The 27730-nt window shown below is 39.3% G+C and overlaps 1 protein-coding gene and 1 long non-coding RNA gene across 3 annotated transcripts; one reads left to right on the top strand and one right to left on the bottom strand.

Moving 5' to 3' along the window:
* Window positions 1–27376, top strand: HACD2 (3-hydroxyacyl-CoA dehydratase 2). Of its 2 annotated transcripts, XR_008431842.1 has the most exons (8): window positions 1–131; window positions 6067–6184; window positions 6468–6486; window positions 9192–9280; window positions 15062–15183; window positions 15854–16032; window positions 16710–16886; window positions 27249–27376. XR_008431842.1 is itself a non-coding variant. In XM_053947783.1 (7 exons), exons 1-7 carry the CDS (start codon window positions 1–3, stop codon window positions 16790–16792), a joined length of 741 nt encoding a protein of 246 aa, XP_053803758.1. In that variant the 3' UTR covers window positions 16793–19166. The 2 variants fall into 2 exon arrangements, 1 of the variants encoding a protein (XP_053803758.1); XM_053947783.1 differs by lacking the exon at window positions 27249–27376 and having other exon boundaries at window positions 16710–19166.
* LOC128790741 (uncharacterized) lies at window positions 20820–27648 on the bottom strand. The gene is made up of 3 exons (XR_008431843.1): window positions 27423–27648; window positions 22386–22489; window positions 20820–21048 (listed from the first exon to the last, which is right to left on the bottom strand). It is a non-coding gene; the product is annotated as an uncharacterized LOC128790741 (long non-coding RNA).
* Window positions 27649–27730: the final 82 nt, after the last annotated feature.

The raw sequence follows: 27730 nt of genomic DNA, 5'->3' as shown, positions 1-27730 counted from the left end.
ATGGCGGCGGCCGGGAGCGGCGGGAGCCGGGCGGACAACGGCTACGGCGGGCAGCAGCCGCGGCGCAGGAAGGGCCCGGGCGCGCTGGCCACGGGCTACCTCGTTATCTACAACGTGGTGATGACGGCGGGGTAAGGACCGGGCGGGGCCGCTCGCGGGGCTCCCCGGCCGGGGCCGCCGCCGGGGCGCGGGGCTGCGCTCGGCCGGGCTGCGGCCGCGGGTGGGTCCGGCGGGGCAGCGAGGGCAGGGCCGGGCGGCTGCCCCGCGTTGCAGGGAGCGGGGCCGGGCCGAGAGCAGCGAGCGGCCTCTCCCGCCGCCGTGCCCGCGCTCTCGTCCGTCCCGAGACCATGCGGCTGCACCGCCCGGGTCCGGGTCCGGATGCGGGGCCGTGCCCCGTGCCCCCCGTGCTGTCGGTGGCCCTGCCTCTCTCGCACTTTGGATAACGCTAAAGCGCTCGGCCGAGCCCTCGCTCGCTGCTCCTCGTGCTGGAGAGGGGTTCCTGCGCGAACATGCTCAGCTGCCTTCCCGCTGTCCCGGCTCTCACCGTGCACTGTGGCCGCAATCCAGGCTGGGTGCCCGGGGGTCCCCCGAGCCTGTCCCTGGCGGATCCTGCCCAGCCTGTGCCAGGCCTCGGAGCTCCTGGCCCGGGTGACCCCTCAGCACTGCCCGGCCTGTCTGCCGTGCCCCTTCCAGAACGGGCTCTGCACAGCAGCACGAGTGCATGTTCGCTGGGAGCTGCCGTGCTTTAGCAGTGACACGTTAATTTGCGCTGCAGCGGTTCTCACATCCGAGTGGCTGTAGGTTACTTGCATCACCATGTCTGTGGTGTAGATTCCAGCAGATTTCACTAGAGAGGTGACCCTAAATACAGGGAATTTGTCCACAGCAGTAGTTCAAGGCAAAGATCTTGAGCCCTGGAAGATTTCTCCATAAACCCTTCAGCTGCTCTGTAATTTGAGGTTGGAAGCTGCTTTTGGGATAGGTGAGGTGCTGGACCAGCTTGGTGCTCTGCCCTTGCCCTGCGTGGCAGAATGCAGACTGGGGCCAAATGGTGCTTGCTCGGATGTGTTCTTAGGTGCAAAACTAAAAATAGTGACAACTGGGGATTCTCAAGAGAAAGGAGACATTTTTCTTTTTTTTTTTTTTTTTTTAATCAATTGTGGCTGTCGTATCTCATTAGCATCCAGATAAAAATAAAACCATCTTTTGAAAGACTGGGGATATTTGGGTGGGAGAAGAAAAGAGCCTTTAAAATGGATCCCAAATGAGCATATTTTCTGCTAGATAAACCATGGCAGGTGAGGAGTTGAGCAAACAGAGTAGTGTCATGTTTGGGGGGGAAGGTTATTGTAGAATTAATATAGATACAACTCACTTGAATAAGGCATGAAGATTCTTGTCTTTGCTGATGGCAGCTGATGCTATTTCAGCTTACAAGATATTTACACTTGTGTGGATCAGAGGTAGGGAAGCTGGGAGAGCTCAGTTCTTGTGAGGTGCTTGGTACACCCATTACCCAACAGTTGTGTTACTGTGAAATGTTACTGAGCTGCTTCATGGCTCCATAGGATATTTGCAGAGTATTTCACTCAGAGGGCAAGGATAATTACCCACCAGTTTGATTTAAGTAATCTGTTGTTTCAGAAATAATTAAATGAGTAATACAACGCATTGCAGGCAGTCAGGAGAGCTTTGCAGTTGTGTTGTGGTGTCCCTGCACAATGCTAACAAGTTCACCTCTGAACTCTTCTAAGAAATAAAAGCATTTCCCTGCTTATTTTGCTGCTCATATGCAATTCACTTGTGTTTATAAAAGATATAAAAAACCTGAGAGAGAAGCTGTGGTATAAATGGAAAGTTTTCTTTGTGGTCACGAACTTTTTGTCGTGGCATGCAAGCTCCTGAGCATGGGAAATTTCTATTGCTTCAGAAGAACAAATTAAAAAAAATTGAGCGCTGGAAACTCAGAAATAAATAGCATAAACCTCTCTTTAGCTTTCTGTTGTCATATAAATCTTGATCCCAGTGTTACCCATTTTCTTGATTTACACCAAACCTCTTAGAAAATTCCACTCTTGGGTGGGATATGACTTATGGTTCTTTAACATGAGCTGCTTTTTCTGGCCATGGTTGTGATTAGATGATCTGTGCAATTTGGGGAGTTACCATATGAGTTCTGTGATCATGGTCATATCTCTGTGTTGTCTCTCACTTCTCTTTTGGGGTAGGTCACCGAGGCCTCTCACTGATAATTCCTCTTCAAATGGCTGGGGAGTTGGCGCTTCCCCCGGACACTGCTGAAATTCCACAATGTACCAGGTTGAGCATGGAAAAAAGCTCAGTTTGTTTCTTATTATCGTGAAGCCTTTTAAAAAGGTATTTTTTCTGGAGTTGGTTGACAGAAGCTCAGTTGTTCAGATGAAAAGATCTAAAGATTGATACACAGCTGGTGGCACTGATTATTTACTGGCCCCATGTCAGTCAGAGTGCTCAGACTTAGTTTCTCCAACTCCACTGCCTTGGAAAGAGAATTGTGAAAAGAAAAAAATAAAAAATTCAAGGTGCCCAGGTGATGAAGTGATGCTCTAACAGCACATTCGGTTTTTTGGAAGTGGTTGGTTTGGTTTGGTTTACAAAAGGCTTATAAACTGAAGCACACAACATTGTTGTGCTGTAAATAGGTACTAAAGTAAATGTTCTAAAACCATCGTTGTCTTAACTATTAACTTTATTTAAAATAGATCAAGTAGCATAGCTACTGTATTTACTTTGCATTTATCTTGGCTTAGCTAAAGAAAACACAACTTACTCCAAAAATAATATATCTTATTTCTAGTTTTATGCTGTAGTGCATGTGGTGTATGGATTCCTACATAAAAAATCATACAATGTTTTTTACAAGAGCAAAACTGTACAAAAGGCTTGTGCACGTGTGGATCTCTGACTGGAGCTGCATACACTTACTATTTGGTTCATGTTTTGGGTGGGGTTTTTTTTTCTTAGAAACAGGACAACCATGGTACAAAAGGGGATAACCAGTACTGCAGTTGGTTCTCAGCTGTACTTGCTCGGGTTTTATTGCCTATGGTTCCAAGCATTAAGCTGCAGAAAGCTCTACATCTTGCTTCGTTTGTGTTCAGGCAGACTCTTTTCCCATCACAGTGTGAAGCTGTGTAGTCATGTTTGACCTGGCATGGGGAGCTCATTTCTGGAGGCAGAGATGCAGCATAGAAATTACTTTTTCTAAAAACTGTGCTTGACCAAAATCACTGAATAGTGCTGGGTGGGGAGATAGGGCATGCTGTGAGAGCTGAGTGTAAATGTTAGATAAACTGCTTTAAAAGGTGATTATGTTTCTTATTTTTAGTCAAGTGCTGTAACTGACTAGTACTTCTGGGTATAAGTAGCTGCTGGTGGTATAAACAATGAATTTTAAAAGGATTTCACTCAACAAGGTCGATGGTAATGTAATAGCTTTTGAATTTGCAAGGGTTTGTATTAATCAGTGTTGCTCAAAGAGTGTTCTGGGTTATGAGTTTCATTGTCCACGTCTTCAGTGAGTGGTTGTTGAGTGTCAAAGTACACTTCTCCCTTTCAGGTGCACTCACTGCATAGCTCTGCTGTATTCTCTTGCATAAATGTTACAGAACCGCAGTAAACTTTGCATAAGAAAATGCCTTTTTATGACCTGTGAGAGAGTCAAGGGAGTTAACCTAAGGACCTGAGCACAAAGCTTGTCTATCAAGTCTGACCAAATGAAAGTAAAAAACTCTGTGTGTGCAGTATTCATTTTTCTTTTTCTGGATTAATCAAAGAATGGTCATCGTCCAGTTTGGAGTTTACAGACAGGGTAGCAGTAATTTAATGAAGTGTAATTCCAGCTGGGCTATCAGGTGGAGTTCAGTGTGTAGGTCAGAGAAATGAGCTTTCATGAGACAGTGGTGCCTTTTGCTGCCCTTCTAAACTTCTTGCCAAGTTCCATTTTCAGCTGATATTCCTTGGTTTCACCTTCTCCTGTTCTATTTTGTCTAGTCCTAGAGGGTGAACAACTATTTAAGAATCATAGAAGCAGGATAGAGATACTAGAAGCTTCAGCACAAACTAGGTTCAGCTTTTAATTTTGTATGGATTCATGCTCTGATCTGTATCAAATGCTTTTTGAAGGATAGTAAATGGAATAGAAAGTACAGTCTTGTTGGAGTCTGTGATCTGGTACGAGGGTGGAGCTGAGCAAAAGGCTGGAGCTCCTCTGGGAGCTGTGATTTACCAGTCTCTGTTCAGGTGAGAATGGTTTGCAGGCACAGCCAAGAACTGGCATCTTGTGCAACTGGAGAAATTGCTCAATTCAGCAGTTTCTCAACAAACATGGAAGATCAGGAAAAACAGAGAAACTTGACAGATAAGAGTACAGTGTCAATCTGCTCTGATTTCCTATTCTAAAGAAGAAACAGTTGGTGTTACAAGGGGGAATCACTAATACTGTAGTGCTTACTGGTTTATTCTACACTGAAGTCCAAAGACAAAATGAATCTGATTTATTCTTTGTAAACAGCAATTACTTGGCAAATGTTTGTCCTTTGGTTTCACAAGATGGCTTTAACTGAAATAACTTGTCACTCTGAAAAAAGGGAGATCTTGTTTCTTTTTCCCATTTATCTTCCTCACTACCCCTGCTGTTCTTTGGTGCATGTCTTCCAGAAGTTAAGGCAGAAATTAATTAGCTTTCTTTCAATTCTGCTAGCAGATTTTGTTACAAACACAAACTTGGATGCCAGAGTTACTTATTGTTGAAAAATGTGAACTTCACTGTGTGTTCCAAACAATTATTACATTTGTATGTGCACATACTTTGCAATATCCAAGCTAATGTGATACTTGTAAGATTATAATATGATGTAAATAAAGGGAATTTCTTCATCATCCCTGTTACAAAACCACAGCTACACACCTTTTTTCCAAAGGATGAAAACTATTGCGTAGTCAGTGGGCTTGCTACATGTCTACACATTGAGATGAATTAGCAGAGACACTTGGTGATTTACACCAGGGATTTGGAGGAGGTAGAGGTAAAATTGGGTGGCATTCAGAGTAGTTGAGTGTAAGACAGCCAGGATGAGACTGTCAGTGAAAAGTTTGGGAGACCCTGTTAAGGATTCTTCTTGACCAACCAACCCCTTCTCCCCATGTTTGCCAAAAGCAATTGGAAACTAAAGTTAACTATAGATGCTATTTTCAAATGGAAAGTGTTTGACCAGGGTTGACCACTCACCTTGGGTTTGTGGCTTGGCATAGACTTGATTGAAGAATTTCTCATGCTGTGGGCAAGCACCAGCTCTGGACAACTGTGATAGTTAGTGAAAGCTTCATCATCCGGGATGAAAATTTTTTAGGTTTGTTTAAGTTACCTGAAGGAAAAATCAGCAGGGTTAACAGGTCATATTGTCCACATACAGTCACAGTTATATGGGCACTACTTACACAGGCTCAGATGTATTTATTAGTTAAAAAGGAAAACTGGGATGGGAATGGCCATGCTGCCTTCAAGGCTTTAGCAGGCTCAGTTTTGTTGAAGTTATTTATCTATAACAATTTCTCATATAATATATGCTACCAACTAAGCTGGATGACCTCTCATAATGTCTAGGGGTTTACTTGGAACTGAAATGTTAAAATCAATGCCTTCTGAATCTTGTTTATGTCATACTGCTCTAAGTTGGTAATAGGTCTCTGACTAGCTGTCAGGGGTTTTCTGCTTGAACTAAACAAAATGTGATGCCAATCTGCTATGAATACATTCCATAACTAATTAAACAGAGCTCACTTAAAAATAAATGGAGACATTAGAGATATTGGTACCATGTCAATGCTGAAAAACACTTTTTAAAAATGCATCATGTTTAACTTGGATGAATTTGTAGAAGATGCAAGTATTTAACATTTCCATTGTTGCAGAGTCAGCGTATTTCAGGACAGTTCTGCCTGTTGCTTTCTTGAGTATCGAAAGAGGGATTAAATGTTTCATTTTATTTATGTTTTGCTTAATGTCTCCTTTTTTGTCTCTTTCAGGTGGCTTGTTATTGCAGTTGGTCTAGTTCGGGCATATCTGGCTAAAGGCAGCTACCACAGCCTTTACTATTCAATAGAAAAGCCCCTGAAATTCTTCCAAACTGGAGCTTTGCTTGAGGTGGGTGTAGTCCTATTCCCTGGCCTTACTAATACTTGCATGAATGTGTTGTATTTCTTACATTTACTTTAATTCTACTTAACAGCTCACACAAAAGCTGAGTTTTCCTTTTAGCAAGAGGGAGTTTTACTGTCTGCTATTTAGCTTGGGCAGCAGAGCTAAATATTAATCTTAATCATTGAAATGCAAATACTGAATCTTAAGCGCTTGTAACAGAACTAAATGTGTGTCTGAATTGCTTAATTTGAAATGTTAATGATTTGAATTTTTCTTTTTGTTCTAGATTCTGCACTGTGCACTTGGTAAGCCTGCAAATTTTCTGTTTACTATTTTTATAGAAGACTGAACTTTTAGCAATATATTACCAAGAAAAATATTACAGTCTGTGAATTGCTGAATTTAATTCTTGCATAAATTACTATTTTTTGTTTGAAATACATTCCAGTTTTTTTACTCCCTAATTTGAGAAGTCACAAAACAGTAAAACAGTGCTTCAGCTCCTATCTGAATGTTCACTAGCCTCTTAAAGAGTAAGATGGTGTTGAGGTTCCTAAAGCTGCAACTACAAACTTGCTGTTTTTCATCATTGTCCAGACAGCCACATAATGGAGAGGTTATTGGATTGTAGGTTGATAGTGAGTTCTGTGGGATGTTTTAATAACCAAGTGAGGTGTTGGGAGAACCGGTGCTAGGAATGTGTCGGCAGAGGGCAGTCTGGTTCTGTCGTTGATGAAGTAGTTCTGACCCTCCTGAATCATCCAGCTGCTCTAAAAATGTCTTAAGAAGGCTGTTCGTAAACTGCACAGATCACCCCAGGAAATGAATGATCATATGCACCTCAAATTAATGTAAAGGCTTCTCAGAGTAAACTGTGTGTATCATCTATTTGCCTGTGCTGCCAAGGCAGTCCTTCCAATGCTATTTAATTTTACTAAATATCAATTACTATTTTTTACCAGAATAAACCATACTTTAAAAAAAAAAACTTGTCAAAAATTAATAGAAAAATGTGTCATTTTTAAGGTCTTACATAACAAGTGGCAAGAAGGCAAAGTTAAATCTTGGAACACTTGCAGATAAAATGCTGGTTTTACCATCCTAAATCCATAATGCTCTGCTATTTTCTTAACCTAAACTGGTGTGCAGACACCAGTGTTTACTGGTACTAAATCTAAGAATGTAAAAAATGCAATTGGTTTATCAGTTCCTCACACTTGGATGTCTATGTCCATCAAATCAGTGAGTAGCAGGAGAGATCCTGTGTTCCACCTTCCAGGCTGACGCAGAACAGCAAATAAGATGATTATGCAGCCTGCCTGTGTGTAAAATTAATCATTCTGGCTCAGTTGATTTGAGGTGTGGATCCATTTAGCCCATGTTATCCTTAGTAGCACAATTTAATATTAGAGAGAGCCATTAGGGGAAAGTGGCAACATTTTATGCTGTTTTTATTCTGCCTTTTTGCTTTCCCTAACAAAGCTCTTTTGCAAAAGATTGGTTTTGGTTTTTTATAACTGGCTGTGGATTAGATTTTTTCTGTTAATGGAAGTGTTTGTCAGCTAAATAAAGTGGGGGTTTTGCACAGCTGGGTGCACTGCTGCTGTCTGCTGCAGTCCTACTGACTGTAGCAAAAGTTTCTATGCAAGGAGAAACAGGAAATTTGCAGATTCCTTTGCCCCTGCTGAACTAATTGCTCTAACTAGAGCTGTAATTCTCTGTCAATAGAAGAGCTTTTGTGTGACAGATGGCTGTGTGTATCAGCATAACTTTTCTCTCCACATCTTTCCAGTAGAATCTGTAATGTTAGCATCTGTGAGGCAAGTCCTTCAAAATACAAAGACTGATAGGGGAGTGTCTCTGTGAAGCATGGTGGAGAACAGGACTTTTGACATACGGTAAAGTTTTTAAAAATGCAGAGCTCTACCTGGAAAGGAGATAACATATAGCCCAGAGATCAAGACAATGTGATAAAACTGAAGAGAACTATGTCTGTAGGATTTTCCTTTTTCCTCTCAAAGAAGCCAAAACATACCATTGAAAATAATTCAAGTGAAACTTGCTTTTGACTTTTCTTACTCTTTCTTCCCATTTAATTTTTCTCTTTGGCCTCTACATCTTTCAGAGGCTGTTGTGTTGCTTGTGGTTTGCATTAGCTTTACCAGCACTTTTCACTGTATCTTAGGAGCTACACCTGCTCTTTATCATTTAGATGTTTGAGGAAAATAAAACTTTGGGTTGCAAAGTTTAGAAATTTTATGTAATCTTGCAGTCTAAAACTATTCCTGTTCTGGCAGACCTGGCTGTGTAGGGTCCTTTTACTGACAGGTCAATTGGCACCTCAGAACTTGCTGGAAGAACCAGTGATATCTGCCTCCTTGAGAAAATCTTCAATGTGTTTCTGTACCTGCCAGTGCATCAGCTGTTCCCTGGGGTTTGTTTGTTGTGGGGTTAGATTTTTTGGCTGGTTGGCTGGTTTGGATTTTTTTCTGAGTTGCATTTCCAGGAAGATACTACAAACTTTCTCTCTATCAAAATATGGGCTAGATTGGTGTTTCTGAAAAATACTTTAGAATTTTTGATGGCTGTTTTTTTTTTTGGGATACACAGTGCAAAACATATTTATTATCTTTACATTTTAAATCACAGTAATGAAGAGTATCTTGGATATTTTAATCAAACAGGATTTATTTGAAAGACTGTATCCCAGAAGCTGTTTGATTGAAATTATCTGATTGAGCTGTTCTGTGTATTGAGGAATGTGCTGTAATTGCAACAAGATCAATTACATTTGTTTGCATTTTGATGCAGAAAGCCTTGTCAGGGGATTGCACTGCATTATGCAGTATAAACACACTGAAGGACTGACTTCATATTTTCAAATTAAAAAAAAAAAATGCTTTCCTTCCAGAAATTTCAAATAACTGGACTTTGGTATAGCTGTCTTTTATTTCCCCACCCCTACCTCCTGGTAGTCAGGAATATTTACTAATTGCAAAATATCTTCCAGGCATTGTTCCCTCTTCTGTTGTTCTGACTGCTTTCCAAGTAATGTCAAGGGTTTTCCTGACGTGGGCAGTAACACATAGTGTAAAAGAGGTAAGTCAGTCTACAAACTGATAGAAAAACTATTGACCCCTGCTGAAAAGCAAGTGTTGATTGCTGTCTTATTGTCCTTAAAATGTCTTCTGTTTGTATCCCAACATGTAGTTCATATGAATTTCTGTAGATCAAAAGAAATAAAAATAGATCTGATGTCATCTTTTGTTGACAGTCAAATGGAGCAAGGTTTGATTCTGTCCCTGTAAGACATCTACCTCCTGGACAGATTCTGCAGTCCTTACTGACAGTTAAACAGCTTCCAGTGTGTAATACAGAACACAGAATTTGGTATAGCCTTCTAGTGTTCATTTCACTAGTGCCATAATTAAAAGCAAAATCTTGTTGCCCTCCTGCATATGCAATTGACTTCCTGTGGCATCTGAAACTCCCCCTCAATTGTTTGTGCACAGAACTGCCTCTGTGCTCTCCATTGTCCCTCTCCAGGATAATCTTTCCTCTGTCCTTCATTCAATTTTCTTATATTCAAACATAGGTAATTTTTGGGGGCTGAATGTTTTTTCTCACTGCTCATCACACCAAATAGTGCTGTACTTGATGCAGATCTCTTTTGGAAGCCGTGTTTTTTGAAGATTATTCTTGACAGCTGTTTTAAAATCTAGACATGCTTTAATTGGTACAGGTGATTGACTTGTGTCATCTGAATCCTTGTAGTAGCCCAGATATGCTGCATCTCTGCTGTAACTTTAGCCAACTAATCTTACTGGCTTTCTTCTCATTAAAGAAAAGAATTAGTCTCAATACCAGTGTCAGCATGGGTGCCTGAAATAAGTGACAGTCATTTTATGCATAAGATTATTTGTGACTTGACATGGAGAATGTTTTAAGAAACTTGTCTTATTACAAAGTCTTGAGGGAAGCTGCTTTCTCTTCCTTCCTCCAAACCTGCTATCAGAGCATCCATGCACATGTAGAGTAACATAAGTCACTGTAGTTCCTAGCAATTAACAATTCTTTCTGGTATTGTGATGCTTGTTCATGTGAAGCTTTAGTTTCATGGTACTTAAAGTGGAGGAATGTTATTTTTCTCAATAAACATAAAACCTATTTTCTAATGGACTTCCGTGTTGGTGCAAATTAATGTACTCTGGTCTCTGTTAATTCACCAGAAAAAAGTACTAGGTTTTGAACAAAATAAAAAGCCATAATCTCAAGATGTTAGATTTTATATGTATAAAATACTTTAAAATAAATACTCTTGGAGTTGTGCTTGTTATCTATATGATACTGGGATATCTGGTGCTTCATAAAAAACAGTGATAATGTGTTTTTATGAATTGTCTCCTGGTTTTGAAGTAACCCAAATATTAAAGGTTAGAGTGGAAGGATTAGAATTATTTCATGTGTTGTCTGTTAGACATCAAAGAAAAACTTGTAATATGATTGTGGGTTAGGTTTTTTTGAAGCTTATGCCCACATTCTCACCAGAGAAAACCGACAAAATGGGAACAATGAGTATAGCCAAATATTTGCTATTTGACTTTTAACAAGGATTTTTTTCAACAATATTCCATGCAGATTTTTTTCCCCACACTTGTGTGTTCTTCTGGTTAAAATCTTGCAAGAGACTGTATTATGTGTTACTTTTTTAGTGTCTTAGAAAGTGGGTATACGAATGGCTTGGATGAGGAACCCTGTGATGAGTTTCTGACCTGTGACTTAGAGCAAATAAATCAAATAAGAGGCTGTATTCTGACCCCTCCCCTTGCCCCAACCAGGGATCCTGCAGGGTCACCTGGGGAGACGTATTGCAAGTGTCACAAGTGTTCTACTTTCTCTAAAGGGCTGTCTGCACAAGTGAGCTCCATGGTGAAGGCCAGGATTAAATTGTCACACAGCTTTATGGAACTTGTAAGCGATGCAGTTGCATGATGAGGTTCTTGTAAAATAAAATGCCGTTTTCCTCTTTAACTTTTTGAGTGAGACTTGTTCAGTATCTTGCTTTCCCAGACTGTTTTTGTATATAATACAGCTAAAAGAGGAAATGTATATTGCATCCCTTCTTCTGTCAGGATACACTTCTAGAAATGTGATGTGATTAGAAGCATGCTTCTTGCCACTAACACGTTTGTGCTTTTTGTGGACTTCAGTGCTGATGTGTTGTTAAACTCCATATGAAGTTATTCACAATAAGTGTTAAAGCATGGCAAATGTTAAAGCACTGCACACTGAGATTCTCCTCACCTGTCCTGTAGGAGCAGTTGTTGGTGTTGTGGAGGAGGGCCTGGCATGTCATCACTGCTGGCCATTACAACAGAAAGGAACCAGTTCAGTGAATTTTACTGTTTCCCTTGCAAAGGAGGGGAATGAGCAGCTTTGTGTGAAGGGCTGGGAGGATGTAGGCATAGAACAGAAAGTGCCCTTCAGCTCAAAAGATGTCTTCTTGAATTTGTGTGAGCAATGAGATCTTCTGGTGACATCATGGCAGGCCTTCATGGAGTTCCATTCTGATAGATAATTCTGCACCCAGTTTTGATGGGTAATTAAAAAATGGTGTCAGCAGGCAGTTATTGCTTATCCCATTGGGCTCAGTTACAGATGAATTGCAAATAAGTGTAATATATATTTAGAGGAACTTTCTAGAGCACACAGGCAAGAGATGCTGTGAAAACAACATTTACAGCACGTAGAGTTGTAATTGGGACTCTAGTATCTGCAGTTGGGAATTGATATCTTCAATCAGTAGTAAAGCATGCTTACTTAAAAGAGAGAAGAACATCTTAACTTACAATATTTAGGACTAAGCTGTAGGAAAAAGTCCATGCTGGAAGGGTCAGAACTCTGAATGGCTGACTCATCATTGCTTTACATCTATGTAAAATTAGAGCAATACCATACAACACAATAGTCTGTCAGGCTCTTTGTGCCTACTGTAATGTTTCCTTTTTTTTAATCCCTGAATTTTATGTTTTATTTTTTAATTACTGCACCAGAGAACCAGCTCTTTGGAGAGAGATGTGCTGTTCCAATATTTTCCATCATTACACTTGCATAGTACTGCTGGTTTTGCTCTTCTGCATTGGATTGCTTAATTATGTGTTTAGCTGAAATTTTCTGCAGATTTGTCAAACTGTTACTCTTAATGTAGAGAAATTTCCCTTTCCAATCTTAAGGAGAACATTAAAAACCTCGCAGGCTTTATTTTGTCAACTCCCATCTTTGCATCTTAAAAGATAGTGGTTTCTTTTATATTTTAGCCAACGTTGTCTGCTATTCACAGTATTTAAGAAAAGCTGAAATATATTCAGAAATATATTCATATATATATATAACCTCCTTGATGATATGTTGGCTTGAAACACATGACAAAAAATTATGCCTATTGTTTAATTGACCGCTATTAAGAGAGTTGAATAAATAAGGTGTAAATAAAGTTTTGACTTGTGTCTAAGACTTCCTTGAAAGACTGGCATGAAAAAAGTAGTGGAAGAAGAATTGAATTAGTGGTTTATTAAAGGTCTGCTGTGTATTTGCCCTATCTTCAGCCTGGAGGAGGAGTGATGCAGCATTAGCAGTGGCTAAAAGAGTAAGACTCAATAAATTATTTTTCCTTAGATAGGGGCACAAGTTATGAAGGCACAATCAGTGATTCTTTTAAGTGACCTAACAGGGTTGTGTGTTTCATAATGGTGTGAATTGTTTTAATAACTTCTAATACAAAGGAGAGGGGGGAGACCAGACCTTGAAGGCAGTGTTAGAGATGTCATGTGATAGAACTGGACTGTACCTGCTGTAATTTTCTACTTCCATGTATATGATTCACTGTTAGCGCCCCAGTTTCTTGTCCTTGCTCACATCCTTGGATGCTGCTTCAAGGTGCAAACTTTTGGGTTTTGACTTTACCATTTCCATAGCTAGGGAAAGAAGTGGGATTTAGAGCACCAGTTGAAGCCTGGGACTCACAGGTTTAGGTGAACTCATCACTAAGCTGCTACTCCCGATGTGGCCAGAAGATGCAGCTCTGGAGTGCTTGTCAAGCACATTCCTCCTTTGGAGCAGCAGCATCTGGGAAGTGTTGTTCACTTTTCTGTGTTGAGAACTAAGTCTTCCTTATAAAGCAGACCTCAAACAGGATTAGGAACCTGCAGCAATGTGTAAAAATAGATTTGGTCTCTTCTCTGAAAATCTTCAAGTAATTTTTGGATTTTGCTCTTTTATGATGATGTAAGGGAGATTAATCAGAATGTGGAAAAAAATAATAAGGTGCTTTTGCTGCAAAATACAGTGAAAGTGACCTGAAATGTTACATGCTGCAGAACATAGATTTACAGCACAATACAGATTAACAGCAGCTCTGCATTCCAGGATAGCTCAAAATTTCTGTATATTTTTTTTCTGGATTTTGCAGTCTGTAACAAAGCTTTTTCTGGGTAATTCCCTTGGGAAAAAAATTCTCTTTTTTTACCCAAAAGTATATGGTCATTCCCCTCCTATTAAGAAGTTTCTGATTGTCCACATATATATATATATATATTCTTGATCTTTTTTTTTTCCCTGTTGGTTTGTACTTTGTCCAAGATTAATAGAGTGCACCACCCACATCTCTGACCTCCTTTTCCCTTTATTCAAGAGTTGGAGGAAAAGAGAAAATGTGGGCTCAACCCTGTGGTTAAGGTCTTTTTGTTCCCACTGTCCACCTTGAATTTGGGCTCAAGGTGCTCATACAGCTGGGAATTCTGTTGAAGAGGGGAGGGAGGGAGAAGGCTGAATTAAAATCATGCCTGCTCCCTCAAGAGTTTGTCCTGTGGGTATGTGACTCCACATATACTTGAGATCCTTCAGGAACTTGAACCTCATAATGATGCTCCATAATCTAATAAATATAACTCTTCATTTAAAGTACATGCTTTTGAGGATTGACCTTATAAATATCACAGATAAAGGCAGTTTATTACAGAATGTTTTGAGCTTAAAAGGGACCTACAAGGATCCCTGAGTCCAGCTCCTAAATGATCCCATCCAGGGATCAAACCCACAACACTGGCATTATGAGCACCGTGCTCAGACCAGCTGAGCTGATCTCGGGGTTAAACTGTGGAGGAGTTACAGCTGCTTCACTCATGTGTGAGTGACATAAAAGCTCCAAGAGGTATAAAGCAGTGAAACATGATATTGCCTTGAATGTAACATTAGAGGAACCATGCTAGTTACAATAAGCAGAAAATGGAGCAAGGAACAGTGAATCAAGTCCATCAACCTTACCTGAGGTGAGACAATCTGAGCATGGTTCTTCTCCCAGCCTGAGATCTGGTATTAGCTGTTCTGCTGCTGCTCAAAAGTACGACCTAGTTTCTGACCAGAGAAAGGAAAACAGTGCTTCTGCTCAGAAGTATCATGAACTAGTATCAGAATATTAAGTCTTAACCAAGTATCAGGTGTTAGGCCATTCTTTCTGCAATAGGAGACAATTATAGGACAGAAATAGAAGCTGGTACTCTATAGGAATGGGAAGAGTTAAGAATTATACTCAGAATTTCAGGGGTTTCTTGTACCAGTTTACCTTGCACAGAATATGAGAGCTAAAGTTACCCAGTCATGAAGCAGAGCTATTCTTAAGCAACTAGAAAAATACAGAGCATGATAAGAAGGGTTTTTTACTGTTGTTACTAATGTTGCTTTTAAGCTCATTCTTGGAGTCTGTTCTCTAAAATGATGCAGTAAAGTAACCCACAGTAGTTGGATTTTTGAGAGGTTTCCTTGGGTCTGGTGAGTAACTGGTCATGCTGAAGCTCATACAAAGCCTTTTTTCCATTCTCACAGGTACAAAGTGAAGACAGTGTCCTCTTGTTTGTAGTGGCCTGGACAATCACCGAGATAATCCGTTACTCTTTTTACACGTTTAGCTTGTTAAACCATCTCCCTTATCTCATCAAATGGGCCAGGTCGGTAGCATCATAAAAATTACAGCCTTAAAGCACTGATCTGACAAGGATATTTATCTTGTAAAGTAGTTGCAGTGCAAAAAATTAGATTCTGCCTTCAGGTAATTGCCCCGTTTGCGAACATGACTGCCTAGCTTCTTTCCAGCAGATTTTTGTGTTACAAAAATCTATTGCATTGCAAGCTGAAAGAGTCATTTGTCTGAACTCCGTTCCATTTTCAAAATAATAGTTTGTCAGAAACTGGTATTTAACAGTAGGGGATGACAGTAAGTAAACTGACATTTAGCAGTAATTCTTGAATCCACTGATTGTCCTTGAAATAATATTTAAGTTCATTGATTAATATCAACTGTATTTGGCCCTGTTTTAAGTAGTAAAATGACTTCTACCAAAGAGTTCAGAACTCAAAATAATAAAGTGTATGTGTGGAGAATAGTTTTAAAGATAATTTGTAAATTCTCAGATAAAATGTTTAAATATTTCCAAACGATTGCTGATTTGAGTACTTACCTTGCAATAGTGTTCATACCTTGCCATGTTCCAATCAAATAAGATTAAGGAAAATAAATACTGAGTAGAGAATTCAAAATTTGAATATCTGTAATATCATTTAACAAATATTTTGTCAGAGTTTGTCATAACTTTTAATTCTTTCTGTGTTTTGTTCCAGGTACACTTTGTTTATAGTATTGTATCCAATGGGAGTCTCAGGTGAATTACTCACAATATATGCTGCATTACCCTTCGTCAGGCAGTCTGGCTTGTATTCCATTAGTTTACCTAACAAGTACAATTTTTCATTTGACTACTATACATTCCTGATCCTGGTCATGATCTCTTACATTCCAAGTAAGTATGAGTTTGTTAGGTTTCTTAGTATTAACAGCTGTACCTGGAAAAGCAAACAATTGTGGGATTAAAAACATAGAAGTAACCAATCTAGTCTCGTTTAATTTTTGCATGGTTCACAAAGGTTTCTCATGGAAATTTCAGCTTTTCCTGTTTGTATATGTATGTTTTCCACCCCCTCCTTTGTTGTTTTGCAAACATACTGTGTACCATAGTTTTAGAAATAAAAAGAGAAAAAGCTCTGGATAGAGAGAGATGAAAAAGGCACCGATGTGTATAAAATGCCTTAGAGTCTGAAAAAGTGACACTAGAATTACAAAAAAAAAAAAAAAATCAAACAAATCTGGAAATTTCTCTTGAAGGGCTTTTTCTGCCCTGCAGTCTGTTTTCTCTGTATTGTGTGCATGCAGTTATGGCAACTTTTGTCATCTGCTTCCATATTTAGAGTTAAATAAGGCATTTTGCATTTAATTAAAAATGTGATTGCTCTAGCAGAAAAATTAATAGTACCTGAAGCCTAAGAACAATATCAGTTCATCTCTTTAGAATGTAAAAGGCAATAGATAACTTAAGTAAAAGTGGATAAGCACATCCTCTAATAGAGATTTGACCATGTGACTGTGCATCTTGCAGGCCCCCCTTCACACTTTATTGACTCGAGTCTGTTTTCTCCTCAGTCTTCCCTCAGCTCTATTTCCACATGCTGCATCAGAGGCGAAAGGTACTCTCCCACACTGAAGAGCATAAGAAGTCGGAGTAATTCCAACTCTTTTTCAGAACTTTTCAAACATCAAAATGCTGCAGTTTTTCAATACCCAGCACATTTGTAAAGAGTATACCAAGATAAGTCAGAGGTAAAAGACCAATAATTTAGCAAGAATAACTAAAAATCTGATTTCAGTGAAATTCCAGGATGTCAAACATTGAAATAATTTTCAGCTTGCAGTGCTTCAGAAAACTTAAACTTTATATGGCTTGGCAGTTAACCTTTTCCTTAAATGATGTGCTAAATGGTTTTCATTTATTACTAAATGCCTGAAGGTTGCAGTATGAGTGATGAAGTTGTACCCACTAAATGCCTGAAATGGGATTATATTACTGATACCTCTTTTTTAAAGTGCTTGACTGCATGCCAGAAACTGTATGTATTGCTGTGAAAGCAAACAGTATGCTCTGGAATACTTCAGGATAATGTCAGAGACTTCAGTGGAGAATGTAATCTGGGCAAAGTATTTGAATTTAGAAAGGTAGGTTGTGTATTTAAAAGGTGATGGGAACAAGAATAAGAAACCAATTACGGAAAATGAGGGGAATGTGTTTTTTTAGGAATTTAAACAGTACAGTGTCTGACCAGAGTGTGCTCTCTGAAGATCTTGTTTAAGCTGATCACTCAAATGCTAATATTAATTCAGAGGCTGTAATTCTTATCTGAAACATCAAAACTGCGAAGTACTGCATCCCTGAATACTTTTTTACATATTAAAAAAAAATTAATACTAACTGTAATACTTTAGTGGTATCAGTAATGAATCTAAACAATATAAGAAGATAGTTCACCCAGAAATAGGAGCAGTTCTCCCTTTTTTACTATAAATTATCATCTCTAGTCATTGTCTGTGATACTCTTCTTTCAGTGCTGAGGACTACTTGGTCTACTGTGTTTGGGGGCCTTGTTCCTTAGCCTGACTTTTCTCAAGTGACTTAGGTCATCACCCTGGCACATCCAAGCAGGCAGTTCCAGGCACTCAACTTCTGAAGTGTTGCAAAGTCATAATCTGCTCCTTGCAGAGCAGATTCTCATGTGTTACATGCTGCTTTGCAGACTGGACAAGTCACCCTCATCTGTTCTTTGGAAAGAGTGGAAGACCACAAGAAGTTATATTCTCCTAGGTGCTTTCTCTGGGTTCTCAGGCTTAACCTTTCCTTGGGAAGGTAAAAGGAAAATGAAAGAGCTGAGAGAGCCTTGTGGTGAGATAGAAAGCACTAGTGCTGTGTGAGCTGTGCCCCAAGTCTAGAAGAAACTTCTGACTGGAGTAACAGGAATGAAAGGAACAGAAGGGAAATGAATGGATATCCAAGCAAAGACAAAAGGAAATGTAGGTTATGGCTTTGCTCTGTTAGGAATTGATGGCCAAATAGTCCTGTCTGCATCCAGTCAGAGTCACTAGACAAGACCATGTGGGCTTCTCTGGCTTCTCTTGTTACCTGATTTAGTGCACAGATGAGGTGTGACCACTCCCATGCTGCCTTGTGCTGTGCCTGCCAGCACCTCCCCTGGACATGGCCCAGTTATGTTTGACACATCCCAGCTCTTCCTAAACACAGCTGGGAAGTACTGAGGACACAGGCTCTCTGTTCTAGCAGTTGGGAAGCACTGGATTTACAGTTATTCAGATTTATACTTCTCAGAGTGATATTAAAAAAAATGCAACTTGGAATTTTCAGTAATTTTCTTTGGCTCTGTGAAAAGGACCGAATTTTCCTAACTCTCACTATATAGAGCCTTTCCTGTTCAACACAAACAGGATTATTATAAGCAGAGAAAGGGTAAGAGACAATAATATTCTTTGCTTCTATTTTCAACATTTTGGAGCCAATTATTGACCGAATTAAAAAACACAGGAGGTTGTAGCAAGTTGGGTGTTGGTCTTTTCTCACAGGTTACAAGCAATAGGACTAGAGGATACTGCCTCTTGTTGTGGCAAGGAAGGTCTAGATGGGATATTAGGAAAAATTTCTTTGTGGAAGGGATTGTCAAGCATTGGAACAAGCTGCCCAGGGAAGTGATAGAGTCACCATCCTTGAAGGTATTTAAAAGACCTGAAGATGTGGTGCTTAAGGACATGGTTTACTGGGATTTTGCAGTGTTAGGATAATGGTTGGACTCTATCTTAGGGGTCTTTTCCAACCCAAACAATTCTGTGATTCTATTACTATGGCTATATACAACCTCAAAATGGTTTTGGATTCAAAGATGCAACAATACAGTCCTTTCTGTATTAGGTTATGTGCTTTGTTGTAGTGATCTGAGAAATGTTACATTATTCTGAACTCATTGTTTGAACGTGTGAGCTTCCACCTCTGAACAAAACATGTCCTTTTGTTGTATTTGCTATTAAAGAAGTTAATGTCAATATTTCTGAAGGATGTCATCTAAAAGATCTGATTTCCTGATGTACTTAGGTTACTGGATATTGTCAATGCTCAGCTCCTGAACTTTTCTTAATTTGATTTCTGTGCCCAAGTAAAAGATTTGGCTTCAAATTTGTTGGTCCAATTTGGAGATAAAAAATGGCTGAGTAATACTCCTGCGTGAAACAAACTCCTGGCTCTGTTGATGAGAAAGATACAGTACAGATCTACAACAGATAGCACTGGCACCATGGAAAAGCAGAGCAAGCTGCCAGTAGGGAGAAAGCTTCTACAACTAACACCTTTGCTGAATAGGCTTCAATATGGAATATTTACTTTAATTGAAAGTATCAATTTCTGACAAAAATGCAAATAAACTATGGCATTTTAAAAGAAAATGGAGTTACTTTTCCTTTCAAAAAAAAAAGAAGCTGCTTTTACAGTAAGAATTCTTACCAGCAAAGCTGATTTATAAATTATATTCTGAAGTCTGAACATACAGTTACTATGTACAGAAATTCAGTGCTTCATGTTGCAGTGCTTTCTCAAGTTTATCTTCCATGGAAATCACTGGAAGGTGATCTTGAGAGAGAACCATAGTGTGATGCCCTAAAACTGTTTGGGTTGTTTCCTAATACTGATTTTGCTGACACACGTGAGGTTTCTTCTCCTCATAAAAGAGGTTTCCCCTCATCTGTCACTGAAATTGTCAAGTGGTTTCTGTGAACTCTGTAATAGAAGCTTTGATTGGTACTGTGTCACAAATGCAGAGGGGTTTATTTTCCCCACAGACTGTTTACTTGGCTTGCATGTTCTCCATCAGCCTTTCCAAACCAGCAGGCTCCCCCTGCTTTGGTGCTCTCTGTTGTGTGCACTGGTTCAGTTGACAGCACTTTTTGTTCTACCATGCCAGCTCTGAGTTAGTCACTACCCTCCAAAAGACCAAGGTTTTCACCAGTGGGTAGTTTACAACTGGAATTGTAGAAACATTCATATTTGTAAATTACAGTAAGAATGCAGGTTACAGTGCAGGTAAATTGTATTTTTTTCACAATGTGATGTTTTTATCAGAGGGTTTTTTTCTTTTCATTATGAAGGTTGGCATTTGTGTGGACCAATCTGCAGTGTCATTTTAAAACTTATCTTTCAGCTTAAAATTTTCATGAGTATACATCAAATCATATATTTTGATGTATATGTCAGTGAAACTTGGGTGAAAACTATATACAGTCATTTTTGTATTTTTTTCTATGTTGTGAAGAATAAAATTGTAATTTTATAAGTCTGATTCACTAAGATTATTATAAGTTAAATGTATTTTTTGTATATTTAGGAATCTGGTATTACCTGGAGCTCTGAAAGACTTAAGCATAGGTTTTTTATGCATGGTTGAAAGATATTTCAACTTGATAATGCAGTGAAATGGTTTGTATGCTAAAATACTAGTCCGTGTTGTTGCCTTGTGCAGTTGATTCTGTGCTCTGCCTGGATTTGGCCTACTGAACAGTGATACTAATTGCTATAATCCAAATAAAATAATTCTGAACAAAATACGTTGTATTGTTACTGTTTAAGAAACAAAAGCAGATACTTTACAAATGTGAGTTAGAGTTGTATTTTTATTCATTTGTATACAATTTTATTCATTTGTATACAATATCTTTGAATGTAGAAGTTCTTTTAGCATATGTAACTCTGGAGCTCAGACAAAAGAAATAAGAAATTTCATACTGTTACTAATGCTCTGCTTTTCACATTCAAAAGAAGTGCTCATAACAACACCTTAACTGGCTATGTCAACACTCAACTTCCTGAAGGATCCTCAATTGAGTGTGAGCTCTTTGTTCTCCTGCTGTTATCTGTACTCTGGATGCTGATGGTTTCCTTCAAAAACAAAATTGAGTATTATAAATATAGTGGAATGCTTAACTAATGCAACAGAATACTTCAGAGTTCATTTACTAAATATAATATGTCTGCTACCATGGCAACGTTTTTAGCATTTTTAACACTTCCTGAGAGAGATTTAAAAACTGTGTCTAGATGACATTAATGCTCATAAATAACAAGTTATAATCCTCTAATAGGAACTGAGTGGTAGCTGCAGAGTGAGTGCTATTATTCTAGGCATGTGCTTGTCATAAGATTGCACAAGTACAGTGATTTTTTGTTGACTGAGATGGGATAAAATGGTGTTGTCATGGCCAGCATCAGCACATGTCCTACGCATGATGGCTGTGACTTAGCACTGCTGTGTAATTAAAAACTCAGAAATGCGGTGCTGTGGAGAGGTGCTGAGCTCTGTTTGTGCCTTACAGGAATGATCACTGGCTATTTGTGTTTCCTCTCTGCATTTTGAAAACAGTGTGTGTGGAAACAATTTTAGTTCCCTAGGGTACAGTAAAAAGTCTGAAAAGCATAAGGATTCTGTGGTTGTCAGCAGGTTAATGTCACAATAATGTGTAAGGCTCATCTTAAAGCATTGGCAGTTCTTGATATAGGACTAGAGGAGAGATCTCTGCTGGGCTGCTGAATATAAAATAAAACGGTGTGAATATCTGTGTGATTCAGTTTCATGTGATGTGAACTGAGCATTTCTACAGTTGGGGGTGATTGATTCAAGCCACCCAACTGCCTGGAACTTCCATTCAGTATCAAGTAGCTTTTAAATTCTGCTTCCTGTCTCCTAAACAAATGCTCTTCCATACTTGTCAGAAGACTTACAGTAGTAAGATAATTAATAAAGCTTCTTAGGTGGTTTCTGAAGGCTGCCTTTGAAGTAGTTGCAATTGCAAATGTGGATTAAAAATTCGTAACTCTTAATAATCTTGATCACTAATTTCCAGAATAATATTTTCCTTTACAGATGTGCAAGATCCTAAAGCCCTTTTTATGGCTTTACAAGTTAGGCCATAAACACATAACAGATTATTGTTGTCAGAGGTTTGGTTTTTCTCTTTGATGTGCCACAGCTGCCTCTCTTTAGATTCAATTTATTCTGTGCAGTTTGGATATAGAAATTTTACATTACCTGGTACTACATGAGGATATTATTGGGAAATTCTATGGTGGAAGTTTTTGCAGAGGCTTATTCAGCTGAACTGTGAACAGTGAACTGCATTTTGTCCTGTGTTTTTGACTCCTGCTACAGACAGTCTGCACAGTCTTCTGTGAACTGTAACCACTTGCAGCAACTGTACATGAAAAACCTCAGTACTGACATTTTCTAGTTTGAACACCAGAACTTGCAGAATCGTAGCTCCTGTGTAATTACATTCAGCCTCTTGGGCAGGACAGTGGATGAGTCTCACTCTGCAGAGGTAATCTGAAAAATACATATAAAGGGATACAGGCGTTTCAGGTATCTTCTTTAATATCAGTTTTAAGTTGATGGCAATGTAAAGACCTGTACCTTGTTGTTTTCTGCACATAGCATGCCCACAAAAACCATCAGTTGTGGAGAGTAAATAGGAAGTGGAGGACCCTCTAATCAGCCTGGCAATAGATGGCTTTTATGAAATCAGTTTGCCATTTAAAGGTTTCTTTGGGTAAAATACATCCTCTTCATTTACTGGATAAGAAAAGATAATGAGTACTGGTCTCTACTTAATGACCATCAACAAAATGATGGGATGGAAGAGGAGAGGTACTGGAGGTTACAGAGCTCTCCTACTGTGTTTCCCAAAGAATATTTGGGCATTGACAAAACATGAAACTTTCTTCCTGTTCCCTTTGGAATCCAGTAGTAGTTGTTGTTCTTTGGGGCGAGGGTGGTGGTGTTTGGTTTTGGGAGGAATTTTTTGTTTGTTTATTAAGACAGAACAGCAGCACTTAATGGAGATGCTGCAATGTTTAGTCTAGTGTGCTGATGACATGAAGTTTGTTTTATTTTCCTCCAGGTGTTTATTACAAGACTATAAGGAACTGGATGCACTGAATTAGGTGTTTTGTTTTAGTCCATTCCTGTGTATAAACCTCTGCTGGGAAAGTTGCTGGTTTGAGAGTATCAAATGAGTTTCCTTACCCAGCTTTTTGGTGCAATTTAAATTAAGTAAGCCAAGCACTTTGTTAGCAAACTGGAACAGTGGAAAAAGCTGTCTTGCATCAGTGAGAAAATGGATGTAAAATTGAAATCAGCCATTGCTGGTTAGTTTACATAGTAAGACTGGATACTGTTACTTAATAACTAGTTACTAAGACATTTGATACTGTTACAGCCCTTTAGCGGAAGCAAACTCTGCAGTCTGAAAATTCTGAGTTATTCTTCAAAAGGTATTGTCAAGCCAGACTTGTGTGGAAACCTGCTCTGGGCTTACAGGTGTGTTCAGACAAGGGACAGGTGTCAGCATTCATGGGCTGCTGTGCTCCAGGTTCCTGCTGATGCATAACTGCAGATGAGGCCTCAGCATGCCAGATTTTGAAGAAATAAACTGCTGACAGAAAAGGTGTGAAGCTCCTACAGAAAGATGTAAAACTCCTACTGTTGTGCTCTGAGCTTTGTGCAGCCTCCAGGAGTCCACTCAGTACAGATATTTCAGTCCTGTTCACTGCTTTGCTGCTATCCAAAGGTGAGCAGGTAAATCTCTGCTACAGTTAACAAATGAGCTGCTCTGTTCACGTTCTGTGTCAAAAACTGGAATCCTTGGCTGGTTTTTTTTGTTGTTGTTGTTTGTTTGTTTTTTTTTTCTTAATGTCAGGATTATGTCAAATCCCTGGAATGACCACATGAATTACATGCATTGTGGTGAATTTCATGATGCAATCCTCCTGTATCGCACATGTGCACTTGGAGATCTGTAGCCCAGCTTTGCTTGGACTAAACAGCATGGGCATGCAGGATATTTTATTTCTACATTTGGGCTAAAATATGGGTGCTGCTGTGAAAAAAACTGATAAATGTGATTCAATAAGCACCTTGTCTTGCTAGGCTTCTTGTGTATCCCTAAAAAAACCCCAAAGTCAGTAATGAGTCAGATTGTTTTGGGTTGGGCTTTTTGTTTATTTTTAAAGTCACTGTGGTTTTGTGTTTTCACCATTTTCTCACTTTTGGTTCTATTCCTTTTGAATCATCAGATTATTGTGAGAGGGGTGGTGTGGAGCAAGAGAATTTGTAACAGCAGCTTGTTCAGTTTGAGTATTTAATGGCTCCAAGCTGGACTGTGTGATTATTTCTTGGTTTCAGAGGGCTGCTTTGGATAGTCTAACGTTCTGCATTTAATGCTTCCATGAATCTTGGAGTGCATGAAGACCTTGAAGAATGAAATGTGACACAGATGTTCTGAGGTCACTATCTAGTTGGTATTCCCCATTCAAAGTAAATAATGGAAATAAAGAATGCTAACGTTTGTCTACTGCACCTGTTGTAATAATAATAAAGTGAGAAATGTTTGTATACAAATTATGAGACTGCATGTGAAACCAGAATTTATGTGAACTTGTATGTTGAAGAAGTTTAGATCTGCCACAGTAGCTCTCTGCTGACTCCCTCATGCCTTCCTGAAGGTTCTTGAGGAGGTGAAATCATTTGAGTGATTTTGTGCAAGCAGTTTCTAAATCTTCCACATGTTTACTTCCATTTAGGTATTATTTTAACCAGATAAATACTTTTCCAAAAAGAGACATGGTTCGATTTTAATCCAAAATTTTATTAAGATATGATTGAAGGTACTGAATTAATTTTTGCCCAAATATCCCACCCACAAAAATTAAAATAAAATAAAATAAAATTAAACTAAATTAAATTAAATTAAATTAAATTTAAAAAAAGCTTTTATGATGGGGCAGGTAGAATTTGTGAAGGCTGGGCTAGACTGGAGGGTGCATCATTAGCCTTTCAGGATAAGGAAAAGGAAGTTTTCTCTGTTTTTCTACACAGTATTGGGATATTTGTTGATCTCTGAACAAAGTAAGTAAATATTCTCATTTTATATGGACTTCTATGCAAAGCACACTTACATTGATTAAGATCATAATTTGTACATAGCCATGTTGGGACTGAGATATAGAAGCTCCTCAATTTTACACTCATCCTTCAGAAAACGGCTGGCCTAAGTTGTGAAGGAAAAGGCAACTCCTATCTATCTCCTATCCTAAGTATGATTGCCTGATTTTTCTTGTAGTAAGTGCTAGGCATTTTTAAATTACTTCACGGCCATCCAGGGTATGCAGTTTTGCTTTCCTGCATAACTTTTTGGGTGAGATAAACATTGTATCTTGCTGCCATTTGTCATGAGGTTCCTGAATTCAAAGCGAGAGCTGGGGCTTGAAGAAGCTGCATGTTAGAAGGGCAGCTGTAGATAACCTGTCTGTATTATGGTCTCTATCCTTAATATTAAAATATCCTGCTTGTTGCCTTTGTTGTACTACTGTTCTATGTCATCCAGTAACATCATCAGCTGGAAGTGGGCATTAAAGATTTTTACTATCCATGTGGAATCTTATATCGTCTTTGTCATAGTCCTGTATGACCTCATTGTGTGAGGTACCCATTTAGTTGGTGCTACTCTTAGCTTCTGAGACACTTTTTAGCTTCTTAACACCCTTGTTGTTTTAACAAGTTACAGATTTTCTGCACAATCTCTTCCAAATGCTTCTTTACCCCCCTTTAAACTCAAACCTCATATTTATCTACCTGTTTCTAAAGTTACAAACTTCTGGTTGAAGACTTGTTTTCCTCTGTAGCAAGGACAAAACTTTTCCCCTCTGGCTGGTTTTTTTTTTTTTTTTTTTTTTTTTTTTAACACCCTCAAACTGATTAAGCATCAGTTCTTATGACATTACAGAAAAGCAAAACTGTATGTGATACAAAATGACATCGTGAAAAGAAACATGAACGATAGTTTAGAATTGAAAGAACCATTTCCCTGGTATCTCTGTATATAAACTTCCTGGAGAAGAGGCTGTAGCTTACTGTGACTGGAGTTCTGCCTAGGCTTCAGGCTTCCAGAGGCTTTCATGATGCAAAAGATAAGTAAGACTTCATTTAGTCCTAGTGGTGAAACATTAAAACCTTAAAATTACTTGGTCTGTTATCTGAGCATTGCTTTGTTGGTATCTAGAACAAAATGTAACAAGATGTGGATGTTGAATGTGCTTGGTTCTTATACATGCCTTCATAGTAATTTTCTGTGAAACAGACTTAATTTTAGGGTCACCAATTTTGTGGATCACCTTTCTCCTTTTACTTGCTTTTAGTGTGAAAAAGTGAGATCTTTTACTGCTGGCTTTGAGAGAAGAACTCCAAAACGGGACTTTGTGTACAAAACAAAGAGACCTGTCCCAGTTTACAGCTCACTGAAGAATTGTTTCACTGTCTTTATCCCTTGGGTTCAGGCACTGTTCAGCCAGAGTAACCAACCACACAATTCTTGAGTGTCGTTCTACTCAAGTAGAACAAAAGTAGTGTATGGATAGTGACAGTGTTGTATAATATCACAAGAAATGATAAATTCCATCTGAACGGCAGTGGTATTTATATATAAAAATGTCTCCTCGTGGGAAGCAAACTGTAAGTTCAGTTGTGATCAGCTGCAGGATGTAGCATCTATCAGGAAAGTGCCATGTAAGTGAGCCCCACTCTAATAGTTGTGTGTATTGTTTCAGGGAAAATCTTTGAATTCCTGGTAAGTAAAAGATGCTCTGTGGAGCATCTGAAAATTCAGCATATGGTTCTACAAACCACTGAAATGCACAAAGGCCTAAATTGCTGTAGTTTGTGGAGTTCCTTGCACGTGTAAAGGACACGTGAAGGGCTTCTGTTTGGAAGGTTATCCGCTTTGGCTTTTTTCCCCCAACTGTGTCCAGCAATATTACCTCTCTATAAACGTTGCTTATCTCTGTCCCTTGATAACCACAGCTTCAGCACTACTACTGCTAAGGACTGCTTGTGAGCAGGGATTTTCAATGTTTGATCAAACATCTAGACAATTACCAGTTTCAGCAACTTAAGCCAAGCAGTTATCTGATTTGACAGTTTGTTTTTAATAAAACATGATGCAGAACAACAAGCAATAATTATTCTTAGTACATATGATGCTTACCTTCAAAACACTGTAAATCATTAATTGGCTCACTTGCATTTGCAGAAAGAGTGAAAGGACATTGTGGAAGAGACTGGAGATTGAAACTTGTTGGGAACTGCTGTGGTGTCGTCATGCCTCACTCCCAGTTTAGGGAATATGCTATAAACGGTGTCACAGCGCTGTCGGTTGAAGGTGAGGGCTCTAGCTTAAATGCTTGAAAAAACAAGGTAAACCTACCTGCGTGTGTCTTTTACCCTTAATTTCTGCGGTAAGGTGGGTCCTTAACAGGTGCTGCTGTTGTCAGAGGGTTTTCTGGGGCTTGATTTTCCTCTGTCCGCCAGTTCGGGCACTGATGCTCTTGATGCTGCCGAGCGGGCGGCAGCTGGCCCGACTCGGGAGCCCGGAGGCAGCGCCGGGAGCCGGCAGCGCCGGGAGCCGGCCCCGCCTGCGCCGTGCCGTGCCGTGCCGTGCCGCCCGGGGAGCTCCGGGACGCGTCGCCGGGCGGCGCCGAAGGGGTTAAGGCGCCCCGCCCCGGGCGCGCGCAT

The sequence above is a fragment of the Vidua chalybeata genome, chromosome 7, assembly GCF_026979565.1.
Source record: "Vidua chalybeata isolate OUT-0048 chromosome 7, bVidCha1 merged haplotype, whole genome shotgun sequence".
Lineage (NCBI taxonomy): Eukaryota > Metazoa > Chordata > Aves > Passeriformes > Viduidae > Vidua > Vidua chalybeata.
Note: the sequence above shows the minus strand (reverse complement) of the source record. Positions and strands in the feature narration are given on the sequence as shown.